Source organism: Cygnus olor, chromosome 16, assembly GCF_009769625.2.
Source record: "Cygnus olor isolate bCygOlo1 chromosome 16, bCygOlo1.pri.v2, whole genome shotgun sequence".
In the NCBI taxonomy this organism is placed as follows: domain Eukaryota; kingdom Metazoa; phylum Chordata; class Aves; order Anseriformes; family Anatidae; genus Cygnus; species Cygnus olor.
In genome coordinates this window covers 7901480-7915924 of record NC_049184.1, presented here as the reverse complement: position 1 = coordinate 7915924, position 14445 = coordinate 7901480, and the positions used below count along the sequence as shown (strand labels likewise).

Here is a 14445-nt window from a genome sequence, read left to right as displayed (position 1 = left end):
TTGTTGTTGTACATAGATGCAGAGTAAACCAGTCCAAGGTCTAAGAAAAACTCCTTGTGATGCTGAAAAATATGAAACACTAAACAGATGCGACTGCGTCTGTGAAAGCTTTGAGTCCTAAGGGAACAAAGACTTGGGTTCACAGTCTAAAAAGAAGTTTGAGACAGAGATCTGATAGATTTTTTTTTTTTTTTTTTGTGCACAAACCAAACTCATTTTCATGAGTGACTCACTGTCTTTGTTGATGATATTCATAACATTTCAAGGGACCTTAAAATTAGGTTAGCTTTTGGCCTAAGTGTGGTTTGATCTCAACCGATCCTGCTACTGATCAACTATTGCTTAGCACTTCAAGTTATGTCTGCCTTTTTTTTTTTTTTTTTTTTTTTTTTTTCCTAGGGAGTAGCTCTCTTGTGCTTCTGCTAGATGACTGAGAAGAGCCTGACACTTCCAGGAATTTATTATCTTTAGCAGAAGTCTTGCTAATGTCAGTTATTGATAAGTGAGAAAGTAAACATGTGGCTGATTAGGCACTGCACTTTCAGTGGCTTACCACTAGTCTGTTTTCATTTCTGTTTTTCATAGCACACAGTGGTCCTGCAAAGAAAAGTTGTACCGTTTATTAATTTCTTAAATTATTTTTACTGTATGGCTTTGGTAAACAGTTACCTCCTTTTTGCTCCGTTCTGATGTAAAAGTATTTTTTTTCTTGTTTACAAATTTCAGTTGCATTAAAGACAATTTCTAGTCTTGCTAGAAATGCTTTCAATTTAAGAAGTGTGTGGCAACTATATTAACCTCTAATGAATATCAAAAGGGAGCTTTCTCATACCCAAACAGACATTCTCTATTTGCTGACTGTGAAATATTTGTATTAAATATCAGTAACAAAAACACAGGGCTGAAGAAAGGAAGTTTATAGAGGCCAGGGCAGATGTGAACTCTGCAATCAGTTGTTTTGGTAGAAGGCATCACCATTCTCCTTTAGAGATCTCTTGTCAGAACTGTTTATGTGAGCTCTCCCTACCCAACTTCCAAGAAAATAGCTGTTTTAGAATAAACACTTGAGACAGTAGTCTTTGCTAAGCTAACATTTTTAGACTGAAATAGGATTAAAGGGGGTTCCACGGAGTAATGATCATTGTAGATTGTCGTGGTCTTTCGTGGGCAAACTATGTCCAGAAGTCAGTCCACGAGTTTGGCTCTTTTGATTTTATAATTTTGAAAATAATATTTTTGTAATTCTGTTCAGGCTTGAAATAATCTAAAGGTATCTTCTAGGCAAAACTAGAAAAAAGACTGACAAAACTTGAATATCTAGTTTAAAAGTAAATTCAATCTGTTTTAGACTGCATTTTGCTTGACTGCTCATTTTACCATATGTATCCTAATATACATTACTCTTTCAGCTGTCTTCAAAGCCATCTACTTTAGAGTGTTTAATATTTAAGAACCAATTATATCCATTCTGTTTTGTTTGGATAGTTTGCAATTAAGCATTCTTTCAAGTGGGCTTTATTTAGCTAATTCCATCACAAAAATAAGCTCTAGGAGAATGTAGCGAAGTTCAAGCTAGCCAATGTTTATTTTTATTATTAATAATTTATATTATGGTAGTCCCTAGGGGAAGTAGGGCCCCACTAAACCCGGTTTCCTCTGCATGTAATGACAGTGTCTCACATAGCCTTATACAGCAGAAGATTCTTTCTGCTGTGGCTTAGGGATCCACTCTGTGCTTCAAGGCAGCAGATTGATGAAGAGCATATGAAGACAAATCAAAAATATTTTTTTAAGAAGTTTAAACTAGGAACCAGAAGGAAAACTTGATGCATCTTTTCTATACAAAGCCATCACTAATGCATTTTTCCAGTATGGGAGCCAAATCATGATTACAAAGGTTTGTTCATTTTCTCTCTGAAGTTATGGCAATTCTATCAGCATCTTTGATGGGAGCAAGACTGGGCAGAGAAGCAGTGGTGCTAAAAGAATGTTTCTGAACTAGCAGTGTAAGACACTATTTCAAGACCATTTTGATAGGAAAAGGTAGTTAAAAAAATTTTTTTGGTTTCATCAAATTTCCATCAGAAGTCAAGGTTTTCACAGCATCTCATCTGGTCTGCTTCCTGTTTTATGGGAGCCTTGAAAAATGTGGTTTAGAGTCATCTTACACTTACTATATGCAAAAGAGACAGGGCCAAATCCTGAACTTCTGTAAATCATAGAATCACTGAGGTTGGAAAAGGCCTTCAAGATTGTCTGGTCCAACCATCCCCCTACCACCGATGTCACCCACTAAACTATGTCCCTAAACACCATGTCCAACCTTTCCTTAAACACCCCCAGGGATGGTGACTCCACCATTTCCCTGGGCAACCTGTCCCAGTGCCTGACTGCTCTTTCTGAGAAGAAATGTCTCCTCATTTCCAATCTATAACTCTATTGCTTTCAATAGAGTTACAGCAGTTCATATCAACTGAGGATCTGGCCTGCTCTTTATGGGATACTCTTGTGAGTTGAGTGGAGATATTGGGATCAACAAGGCTGTGAAGTGGAAGAGCCCTGAAGTTAGTGCAGCAGTCAAAATTTTCATTGTGGATTTACTGCCTTCTCCCCTCCCCTTATGTGGAGGCACCAGTCTTTTCTCCACTGTTTCCATAATTTCAAATTCAAAATCTGACAGAAGTTTTCCTGTCCTATCTGTTCCACACTCCTGTCCTCATTAGTTCAGTTTAAAGGGGGTAAAACATCTGTTTCCAAGTACAGCTGTGTGGTTAGTATGTTGGCCTTTTTTCTCCGTACAAAATCTCTAAATCTGTCTATTTAAGATTTTATGGGAGCTAGAGTTGGGCTGTGCAAAGTTCACCTCATTAAAAACAAACCCAAACCAAATAAAAGCAGAGAATAACAGCATAAAAAATGTGGGCCATGAATGTCAGACCATATGTATTAGGAATTGGTAGGAAATGAAGGGGAAAGTACAGATATATAAACATAAATTCAGAGTTTTTGTTTTTTTTTTTTTCCCACCAAGGAAAGCTTGTGGTTATGGAGTGTCTACAGAATGGGAAGATTAGTACAGAGTACAGTGTTGGTGTGGCTATGACAGCTACCCTAATTCATTAGAAAATAAGAGTACAAGCCTGTGTTAGAAGATACTGAGCAAATTCATCCTAGATAAAATGTTCAAATATGCCAAATGATTTTTGAAGATTTTTCTGTTAGCTGGCCAATGAGAGACATTCTCTTTGTCATGGTTTTGATATCCCCTTCTAAAAAATACACCCTTTTCAATTATCTTAATATACGTACCAAGAGTCAGTAGTGGGAATACTGATTTTGAAAAAAAGTAAGTCTGTGCCTACTCAGCATTAAAGAAAGTGCTTTGCTTTAAAATATAAAACTTTACTCTCTCTCCAAATGTCTATTTCCCTGCTATATGACATTTTGTATACTTTTCCAGTGTTCTTTGGGATACTGGTCCTAACTTAGCAACTTCATTATTTTTGTGGTATGAGATTATCTTGGTAACATTTATGGAAATAAAACATTGTTGCCATAGGAAGCTGACTTAATGGTTTAATTCTTAATAAAGGGACAATTTTCATGATCAGACAGCTGCATGACCGATGGTTTCTCCCACTTCTTCCCAGGCGTGCCCCAGGACATGTAGCAGTATATTGTGATTGACAGACTTCAGTTTTTGAAGATATCAAAAGACATCCCACGTACTGTTGAACATCAAATTGCACTATTACCGGAAGATTGTCATCTGTTTTGGTTAATCTACCCTTCTCAGTGTAATAATCAAAACATATCTATCCATCATAGGGGTTTCTATTGAAACTTAGAACTGGGACTTTACACAACTCTAAGGCTGAGATAAGGAACATTTCTTATTTCATAACTGACCTGGCAGTAGGCTTTCAGGAGGCTCCTGCATTAGTCAGTGGATGAAGACATGATCACCCCCAATAACTCTGCATGTATCATATACTAAAACATAGATTGCAGAAAGCGGGGAGAATGAGAAATGTATTACAGAAGAATGTTCCTTGGGGTTTTAATTAAGGAGGGACCTCTCAAGGACAGAATGTAGGATCCAGTGTCTTGCTGCTAGGCAAATTTTCCTTTGTCAGAAATGGAAGAGCCTGTTCATCACTTGTAAATTGCTCTCTCTCAAAGCCATCTGCTTCTTCTCTTGGTAGGAATTTGTTTTTAAGTATTCATTATAATGTAGCTCACTGCAGACTCAAATTCTGCCAAAGCTGAAAAAGCTGCAAGTCAGGCTAGCGTGTGGAGCCTGCCACATTCCTGAATCTCTGATTCAGACTTGCAAGTTTGTCATCAAGTTTGAAATTGAAACCAGAGGAGCTTACAGCAAGCCCTGTGCTCATAAATCAGCTGATAATGGGTGAATTGTTCTGTGCCTTTCCCTGAAGAGGAAAGCAAAACTCAGTGCAAAAGTACATGCAGCAGCCGAAGAGCTATGCTGTTGGCGAACATGGAGAAACTACATGTGGCTATGTGAATATGCTGCGTACTGGCAAAGGAAGTAAACAGGGATTTGGGCTATATGCAATCCCTGATCCTTCTCTTATTACAACATTACAAAACAGTTACAGTGGGATTTACAGCCAACTTTGATTCTGGGTAACAAATTTCCATGAAAGAAACAGGCGCAATACATCAGTGTGCAATCTGTGACAAGGTCTCTATTGTGCCTTATTTGTTTGATATCTGCTGCCACTAGAGGGAGGTACAAAATTGACCACAAAATTTTGCCTTGAAAAATAGTTTCCAGGTCGTTAACTAAATATGGGCTAACTTTGCTGCCGGGATTCTACTGAAAATCTGGAATAAATGACTGATTAATTTCCTCTGGTTGTGCACCAGTGTCACTGAGAATAGAACTTGGATCTGTATACATAGAAGAAAACTAATTAGAAATACAGTAACATATTGAGTTGCAGGCTTGAAAAACAGGTCATCGTGGACCTGAAAGTCGAGTCCTGTGTTCAAAGAACTACTCTAGAAACGGTTACATGTGAGTCGCTACCTCCAGCACAGGAGAAGCTGTCTGAGGGGAGTGATTTTGCTATTTAAATTTATTGCTGTATGGCCAACTTGGAGACTCAGAACTTCATTTCCAGAAGCTGGCATAAAGCTGTAGAAGGGACTAATGACTAAAGCAGTAACCTGGATCAAAGCTGTTTATCTGACTTTCTCTTTATGGCTTAAATATGGCTAGGAGGAAAGTATGTCAGATATGTAGCATTTAAATACATATTTAAGAATTGAATCAGCCCAGAAAGAAATAAAAATTTCAAGAGTACCTAAACGAGTAACACGCTGAAGCCCCATCTTTCCTTATAGTGTGAGTTATTAATGTAATGCTTATTAAAAATCAATGGAATCAATCGATCCTAAGAGCCTAAATTACTTCTGAGAATGGGATTATATTCCTAAATCATGTAATATTGTGACAGACATAAATTTGGTGCAAAGAAAAGGGACAACCTAACAATCTGATTTAGGCAGATTTAGGCCAGGAAGTTGTGGAATGCATGTGCAGGGATGTAGAGTAACAAAATCTTCCACTTGCAGCAAAATTGCTATGTAATTGCTCACGTTGCTCAGTTTTAAACATGCAGAAATGTGTGGTGAATATGAGTGGAAAAATGACTGCTCATGGATCTATACAGCTGTAGCTACTGGACTTCACAGCAGTGTAGCTAAACATACCTCTTTGGTAGAAGATGGTTTCCTGCATGGATTGCCTTTTTCAGCAAAGAAGACTGAAGAAATTCATCTGTCTACATTGTTTTATTCTCATCATAGGAACTGGGGGGAGGAAGAGATGAGTAGGTGTGAGATGGGAGAGCAGCAAATTGCAAAGGAGAAGCAAAATGTACCTCTTAGTGGTTCAGAGATGGATGATAACAGTAGCAAGGGGAAAATATTCAAAGCTCATTACAGACAGATATTTTTCTTTATTACCATTATCTATTTTACCATATGAATCTGATAAATAGAATACCAAACATACATTTTCCATTATTTGCAATTGCAGTGGCTTTTCCCCTGCCTGTGTGGTGGACTATTTAGAGGTTATGTGTATTGGCATGAGACATCAGTTTTAGATAAATGATATCCTGAAATCAGAATTCCTGTGTTACATTGAATTACATATAACCTATTCAGATTGTGCTGTGAATTTCCACGAAAGGATGCATCTGAAGAAAGGATCCCTGTTTATGTGTACTGCTGTGTTAAAATACCTGTATTGAGATGCAGCATCAAGGGCGCTTTCTGTCTCCCTAATTCAACTGTCTGTTAATCTTTAGAAAAATAACCACATTTTTTTCTTAGTTCTGCCAATAACAGTATAAATAGAATGTTTGTTTAATAATTGAACAAAAATGCTAAAAAGTTAAGGGGCCTTCATCATGAATTTGGAATGTTTATCTAGCAAAGTAGACATTGCTACTGAGGTCAATGGTTTTGCTAAAGAATGCTCGAGAGCAAAGATTAAATATAGTGTGTATTTTCCCAGTGGATTCAACACTGTGCTGTACACAAGATGGTCACTTCATTCTTTGTTCTGTCAGCCTTCATTACATATACCTTTAGAGTAATTAGGGCCGAGTCATGACGTTATCACATCTCAGGAGTTTCATTAAATTTAATGGTGTGGATTCTTTAGATCCCCAATGCTGCAAAGCAAGTGCCAAGATCTAGAAATTTCCAGCCTGTTCCAGGGTATATTGAAATCACAGGAAAGTTCAGTGGTTCAGGCCAACCAGCCCTAAGACTTTGTTCAGAAAGTCTGACATTATTGTAATACACTGTGGTAATCTGATTTTTTCTTTATCGGTATCATGAGAGACTCAAATGTCATTGTCTGCTGCAAGTGTTTTGAAGTGGATACCACTCATCATAAGCAGCCAGAAATGTTAGCTAAGTACACTATTTCTGAGTTTTGAAATAAATGATAGGAAGAAAAATAATTATGATCACATCAATATGATGCTAGAAAAAATTTAGATCTTAACTTGGACTTTAAAAATTTTATGATGTTATTATGCCACGGTTATCTTTTCACTTATTAGATGCTTGCAGTATGTATTTCCATCAGCTAAAACCCTACTACCAATGCAGTTACAACAGCAAAAAACATATTGTACTGAAGTTTATAATAAATTCAGGGAAGTGAAATGAGTAATTTATAACATTTGAACAAAGATTTTTTTGAAATATCAGATGATTTGTTGGAATCACAGATCATTCTTAAAGTCCAGAGAATGTCTCTGGAAGAGGATTATGTTATTATGTAATACAAAATGAAATCAACTCTTTGGTTTACACAACTAGAAGACAGAATGGTTCTACCATAATCCTAAGTAAAGCTGATGTAACATTTTCAAATAAAATTATGTATAAAATTTACAAGAATAATCAAGAAGAAAGCATCAAGTGGTATAAGGCAAAATGTCAGGATGCATGATTTGTCCACAATCACAAATGTGATCCTAAAGCCACTTTACTGCCATTGGCATTTAATAGTTTTTGTTTTTTCATTGTGTTTATTTTCTACAGTGACTAATAATTTACTTGATTTCTACATGGCTTTTATTTTGTGAGCAATACGCAGCTGCTGCTTGCTGAAGCCAGGGAACAGCAGTTACTGACAAACTTGTTGCCCTGGCTATCGACTTGATGCATGTATCCACAATCAGCTGAAGGAACCAGAAGTCTGGCACACTTTTTGCAGATACACAACTAGGAGCAAGTGTGTGTCTCTTAACCAACAGGTCATTCTCAAATGGGACACTATAATATTTTAAGAAAGCATGAATATCTTACTCTAGCAATAGTTCATCAAATTCAAGTGAACCTCTTGGAGATATTAAAAGAAAATCATGGCTACTAATTTAAAGTACAAAACACAAGCAGAAATATTTTGCAAGAAGTCAGTGAGTCATATTTTCCTCATAAAATTGTTGAAACCATTGTATCCAGAAACAATTAAGTATGTGACTAGGGTAGGAAAAGTTTAGCCATAAACACAAACAGACACCAACTTCTTGTTTGTAGAAGATGAAGGTCTTTTGGCTCGAGGAATCTCCTGATACTAACAGAGACTAAGTAGAACACGCAGTTTGAGTGTATTTGTTGCTGCAAAAAAAATTCAAATGTTTGGTCGTATATGTCTTTGGTCCTATATGTTATGGATAATTGGTAATTCTGAAAGCTAAATGCTAATAGCTTATTGGTATATGGCAACTCATTGAAATAGAGACAAACAAACATACTCCTTTAATTTGAAAAAAAAAAAACAACCTCTTTTGATTTATATTAAAAATATATTTTCTAAGACCTGAAATCTCAATCTTACGACACTGCAGGTATTAATGTATTTGAATATATTAGCATCCAGCAGTTCAGAGGTCTGTTTACGACTCAGAAACATTATGCTTTATTCAAGCTTTTGTTTTTTCCCCAGTAGCTTAGTGTTTCTGTCACCCCTGGCAGTAGACTCCTTCAGTTTGGCCTGATGTTCCTGTATTCCACACATGCCAGCCCCATGCTAGCTACTGTATCCACATTCTGTGCTTTTTGGGAAGATTAAAAGTGAGGAAGTACCTCTGCTCCCCAGGGTATAATCCTGGCATTTAAGAGATCTGAAGACATTGGCCTACCCAGCAGAGATTACAGGTTGGAAGATAGATTGGAGCTCAGCGTTGTCGGGCTGTGGCGGGGTCCTTATCTGATTTATTTTTAGCTTAAAGGGACAGTTGAAATTGAAGACACGTCCAGATGCTCTTTCTCAGGGCAGTTGTAACATAGCTCAGCACTTTTGTACAGACACTCTGGCTAGCAAACCCTGTGTTTAAACAACTGCATGTATCAATCTTTCTTACTATTAAAATGTTGTCAAGACATCCTTCTTATGGCCTTCTAGTCAGATGTGTGAAACGAGCTGCTAGATTTCTAGGTTACTACCAAAATACATGTGCTGGTGTGTACCATGAGGTATTTGACTTTATCAACATTGTTTTAAAATAAGAAAGATAACTCCTTTAACATTGTTTTCCTAACATTATTCAGATTCTCTCATAGGAAGGAACTGTCAAAATGTGCTTGTGAATTGGATGTGAATGTAGCTATACGTTGGAGCTGAACCTGACAGTCAGTGGCCTTGAGGGCTGAGCTTTGTGCAGTTAAAAAACCAAACAACCCATGAGTATTTTTAAATGCTTATGGCTGTGCATAAGTGAGGTCCAATTCATCTCTCATTTCTACTAATTTGCAATATTTTCTTAAAGTCTGAAATTATATTTGATTTATAAATACATATGTGGCAACAGAATCAAGTCTAAGAGTTTAAGCAATTTATTTCTTTCACCAGCTGAGGTTTGAGGGTCTGTACTTTTCAAACGTAACTCTTCATGCCTAGAGTTCTGTACCACAAACTTTTATTTCAGAAGTCATCTCATCATTTTCCACTTCCCTTTCCCTGTCAAGGGTCTCTCTGTTTTTGTTTTTGTTTGCTTCATATCTATATGCTTGAAAAGCTTCTGTTCTCTTGCTATACAGGCTTTAGGAATCCTATGAAGTCAGAAAAGCTTTTCCTGCATTTCTTTCCTGTCTTTTACTCATGAAATAAGCTTCCTAGGTTAGGGAGCTGAGGAATGGGTCCTGGGAATCTGGCTCAGCCTTCAGGAGGGTTGTGGTCAATAACCGTGAGGCTATTCCTTTTATTTCTTCCTTTAACAGCTTGTTTTGCAATGACATTTTTCAGCAAGTTGCATGTTTTTTTTTTTAGTCTACTGATCCTTTTGATGGGGTGACTGTTCACAGACATAAGCATCTGAAAGCCAGAGGAAAGAATGGAAAATATTTTGAAACTTCAGCTGTGATGTGGTTCAAGTATGCTTTCTGATTAGGGGTGTTAAGGAAGCATCATTTCAAAGCAACAGAGCATAAGTGCTCTAGAGTATGATTAAAAGGTGATTAAGGTGCACCTAAATTTGTCCATGTAACAGATTTCTGTTGATGCTACTGAAGCTACGGAGTCCTGTGGGCTTCAGTGCACTAGATACAAAACCACTAGCCATACCCAACACTTTTCCTCTATTTAACAAACTAGGTAGCTTGCAAAGCAGGTAGCTCTTTGCCTCGAATGTATCATTTTCATATCTTCTTCTAAAATGCTTTGCCTGCTTTTATTTTTTCACAGATGTGTTCATGAGCTTGGCAGATCTTGTAGAAACAGGAGTCTTTTACCTCAGCTCAGGGCACTAACTGAACAGCTTCTAAAGAAACAATCAGTTCTCGCTTGCTAACAGGATCTCTGCTTGTGGAAATGCATAACAGCTTTAGTGACTGCCTTGGTAGGCAATGATACCTAAAGCATAATCGGTTACAGTAATGCCCTGTACTTGTAGACTAGCCCAGAATCAGCAAAACGCTCAAATCTCATCCCTCTTGGGAAGGGTAGTTCAACCTTTCAGATCTTTGTATGCAGTCTGGAAGAGCATTGAGTTAGGTTGCTCTCCAAGTTAGTGGCAGAGCCAGGAAAAGTCTTACCCTGACACTTCATGGCTTCTAGTCTGAGTAATTGCACCCATGCCGCTGGAATAATGTGGGGGGAATAGGGGTTTAGTGCAGATGTTTCTTTCCAGTATCTACACTGATAGATTAGGTAATCTGACTAATCTTCAAAGTGCATTCTATAATGTAGGAAAAATTTCTGCACGGAGCATCTCCATGTAGAGGTCTTTGTTCGTGTTTGTACATCTCTATACAAATAGATACCCCGGCTTTTTCTTTTAATCAGTTAAAAATTCTCAGCAACTTCAAATGGAGTTTTGTGTGAGTCAGGAGTAAGAACTAAGAGAGGAAATTAGGATTTGGCCCTCATTTTGGCCTCATTAAAACAATTAAAGCAAAGCTGCAAGTTGTGTTGTTTATATTAAACCAGCTTTGGGGAAAAGGAAGGGAATGCTGTATGTTAATTGTCCGGGTGATTTTCTACAGCTGCTTTGAGAGATATGTCTGTTACTTATATTGTAACTTGGATCCTATAGACATATGGCAAAGAACACAATTCTCCAGAAAGCAAAAAAGTTTGACTGATGGGAAACAGAAGACAGCAAACCAAGGAAATCCTGCCAGAGGAGGAGCATGAACCTGAAATTTACTGTTGAAACCAGATTTCTGCCTTGGGCTTAAGTACCACACTCGGCCAATTCTACCATTGACTTCAGTGTGGCTCTGCACAGACGCAAAGAACTATTTTTTTGGACCTGACTAAGTCTGGAGCTTAAGTATTTTTCTGGCATTCAAACTGATTTGGAAATACATGGGCTGGCGTGAACTCCTTAAGCAGTGGGACAATTACAGGGCTTTTTAAAAATCAGAAATGCAGATAGCCTGTGGATAGAGGTTATTCTGGCTTTTACATAGTGAACTTGTAAAATCAATCAGCAGTTGCAGAGGGCATGAGAGATTTCACTGCAGACTGTTCAGTACTTTATTAATTGTATTGTGGATGGCAACAGAAGAAACCTGTATAGCAGAGAAGTCTTTTTTTTTTCTGTTTAATCTACTGCCTGTTTTTGTTACCTTCCCCTTCCTTGCAGCTCGGCACTTGCAACAGCACAGGTCTAAGCCAGAACTGCCAAGTAGGTTTTGACTCATCTGTTTTTCCTTTTATTTTAGAAGCCAGTAGACTTGCTGATTGGCAGTCATGTCGGTCAAACTGACATTCGTCTCTCCTGGGGATGGCGGTGGTATCAGTAGGAGTTGTTCCTTCACTGGATTCAGCACTGTGCAAAACAGAAAATTAGCGTAAGTAACACCAAAAAAAAGCACCTGATCATCTGGACAATGAACGTTAGGTACTGTGAGCGTATTTTTTAACCAAAGGCATGTACATATAGAAGTTGTTCCTTAATCTTGGTCTTAAAACTATTGAGTGTTGTCATGGTTCACTGAAAAACAGTTACACTTTACACTATACTATCTTACTGCTATATACACTGTGCTTCAGAGGCAGCTGAACTTCTGGTTTGTGAGAGAGATTATGTATTATACTCTTAATAGTGTCCATTTCTTTTAGAAAAAGGTTGATATGAAAGGTGTTACCTAATACCTATTATAATCACTGACCTCCACTTCTCTCCTGTGTTTCTGCAAGGTGAAAAGCAAATGTGATCACAGAGATGATGTCACTTGCTAGTACCGAAGTTGGTCAGATAGTAAAACCAAAAAGATATGGATAAATAATACCAAAAAAACAGTTTTCTAGTTTCCATAAGGTAATGTTTGGGATCTCAGAATGCTCAAGAATTAGTATTAATGTTCCAGTAGGAGGCATTTTTCCCTAACGTCTGTTCTAGTGACCCTAGTAGTAAAAGATGTGTTCTGACTAATAGCAGCTTTCAGGTAAAATGGAAGGCCTTCTGAATAGTTATGGTAATTAAAAATCTCATAGACTTTTAAAAAGATGGTGATATTAATGGTGAATTCTGGCAAAAATGCCATTGATCCCAACTAAAATTCTCCTGGAGTTATTTAAGTGGAGTAGCATTAAATGAGAAGATGGACTGCGTTCTGGCAATGACACAAACTAGAGGAAGGGAGGAAGACAAACAGGCCAAGAAAGCTACTGCAAATTCACTAGTGTCAGTAACAGGTCAATAGTATAGCCAAGGTTGCAATCCAGTCTTTCAGTTTTCAGTCCAACATGGTAATTGCTAAACCATCCTGCACTGTTTTTCCCTTTTTGGTTATCACAAATTGTTGTGTAGCCTTGCTTTATGCAGATAACTGTGCAGCTTTTCCGCTATAAGTGTTCTTGTTCTTTTTCTTAATTTAGTTATCCCTGTATAGCGTGGAGTGCTTTCTGAAGATATGATACATAAATAGAAAGTAATATAATCCCTGACAACCAGTGCGTGTTAGAATAATAACAAATCATTTAGAAGTATCATATAGAGGTATTGGAAAGTATGCCTCTAAAAGTATTGTATCCCAAAAAATCCTATTGTGTATCACTAAAATACTGGAGTCATTTAATAAAATATATTGTCAAAGAAGCAAATGATTGTATTATCCTTTTAGGTAAACATAGTGTGGTAAAGTATGAGCAAAAATGAAATTCCAGCATGACTGTGATATGATCAAAAAGTCTTTACATTTGAATAAATTAATTCGCTGTGGAAACTGGAAAATAACACCACCTAGCAAAGACTGGGCATCTAAAATCACACCAGTCACCAAGATCTTGAGGAAAATACTGACAATAAATTGTATAAGCAGACTTGAGCTCAAGTGACATAGTGGGAGTTCTAGCAGGGAAAAGATCTACCAGGATAGGGGCTGAACAGCTGTGTCTCCAACAAAGACACAGTCCAGCGGGGTAAGAATGCTCAAAACAGAAAAGTTTCTGTATCCCTTAAGATTATTCTCTTACTTTTAGCTGCAAAGGTTTTCTAGCCAAATGCCTCTCTTTATGCATTTTTTATGATGTTGCTTTTTGTTATTTAAATGTTTAGACAGACAGTTTTGTTCAGGAATCATGACATTAAGAAAGATTTTTGTACTACTCAGTAACAACCTGGTAAACACCCAAGAGCCTTCTCCAGCATAGCGAAGAAATTTTCTAATCACGCTCTCCTAACTTCTCTCTCTCTCAGGCACTGTTGCAAAACACAGCAGGAGATTGCGGGGCCCTGTGCAAGGTCTATCCAAAGAATGACACACAAATCAGGTCCACATGGAGATTCTTAAGCAGATGCTAAATATACTTTTGCATTTGTTTAGCAACTTCCTTTTGAGGCTCTCAGTCAGACACACTATTTCATTTTTCCTCACAATGGAAGTAAATATTAGTAGTGGTACCTGTAAAATAGGAAATCAGATACCAAAATTACTAGGTTCACAAGGGAAAACGACATAGCATCTAACATTAGGTACTGTCCCTGAGGTCCCAAGCTAGCCCTTCAACTTTTCTATGCAATGCATGGGATTCTAAACATCAGTGCACTGAGTACCTATGGGCTGCATCACTCACTGGCAGATACTGAGGAAAAGGGTGAGTTTTGGCTGCCCATCCCTATGTAGTGCTTAGCTGCTGTGCATGAAACTGAAGGGAAATGATTTTCTGAATTTAGGATTTGCAGTCTAAAACTCTGAAGGTAAATATCAAAACTCTTTAATTCCCCAAAAATAAACAAACAAAAACCAGGAGTAATTTGGGCTTTTTAATTTCAAAAAGATAGAATTGCCTTATATGTTCTGTATGGTATCTTGCCATTTGGAGTACTCATCTAAAACATGAAAATGGATACTAATCGTTTCTTTGCATGAACGAATTTTAAGTCATGATCCTTACAAGAAACTCTTTCAACTGTTGTTATTGGCTGGACTGTTACTTCC

The 14445-nt window shown here is 37.5% G+C and overlaps 1 protein-coding gene across 7 annotated transcripts in view; it reads left to right on the top strand.

Annotated features, from left to right (window-relative positions):
• Window positions 1-14445, top strand: part of RIPOR3 (RIPOR family member 3) — a 58590-nt gene that overhangs the window by 17404 nt on the left and 26741 nt on the right. For all 7 annotated transcript variants that reach the window (XM_040576428.1, XM_040576432.1, XM_040576433.1 and 4 more), the window contains one exon: window positions 11725-11853. In XM_040576428.1, the coding sequence (XP_040432362.1) occupies window positions 11753-11853 (101 nt within the window). In that variant the 5' untranslated portion in view covers window positions 11725-11752. The remainder of the gene's footprint in view (window positions 1-11724; window positions 11854-14445) is intronic.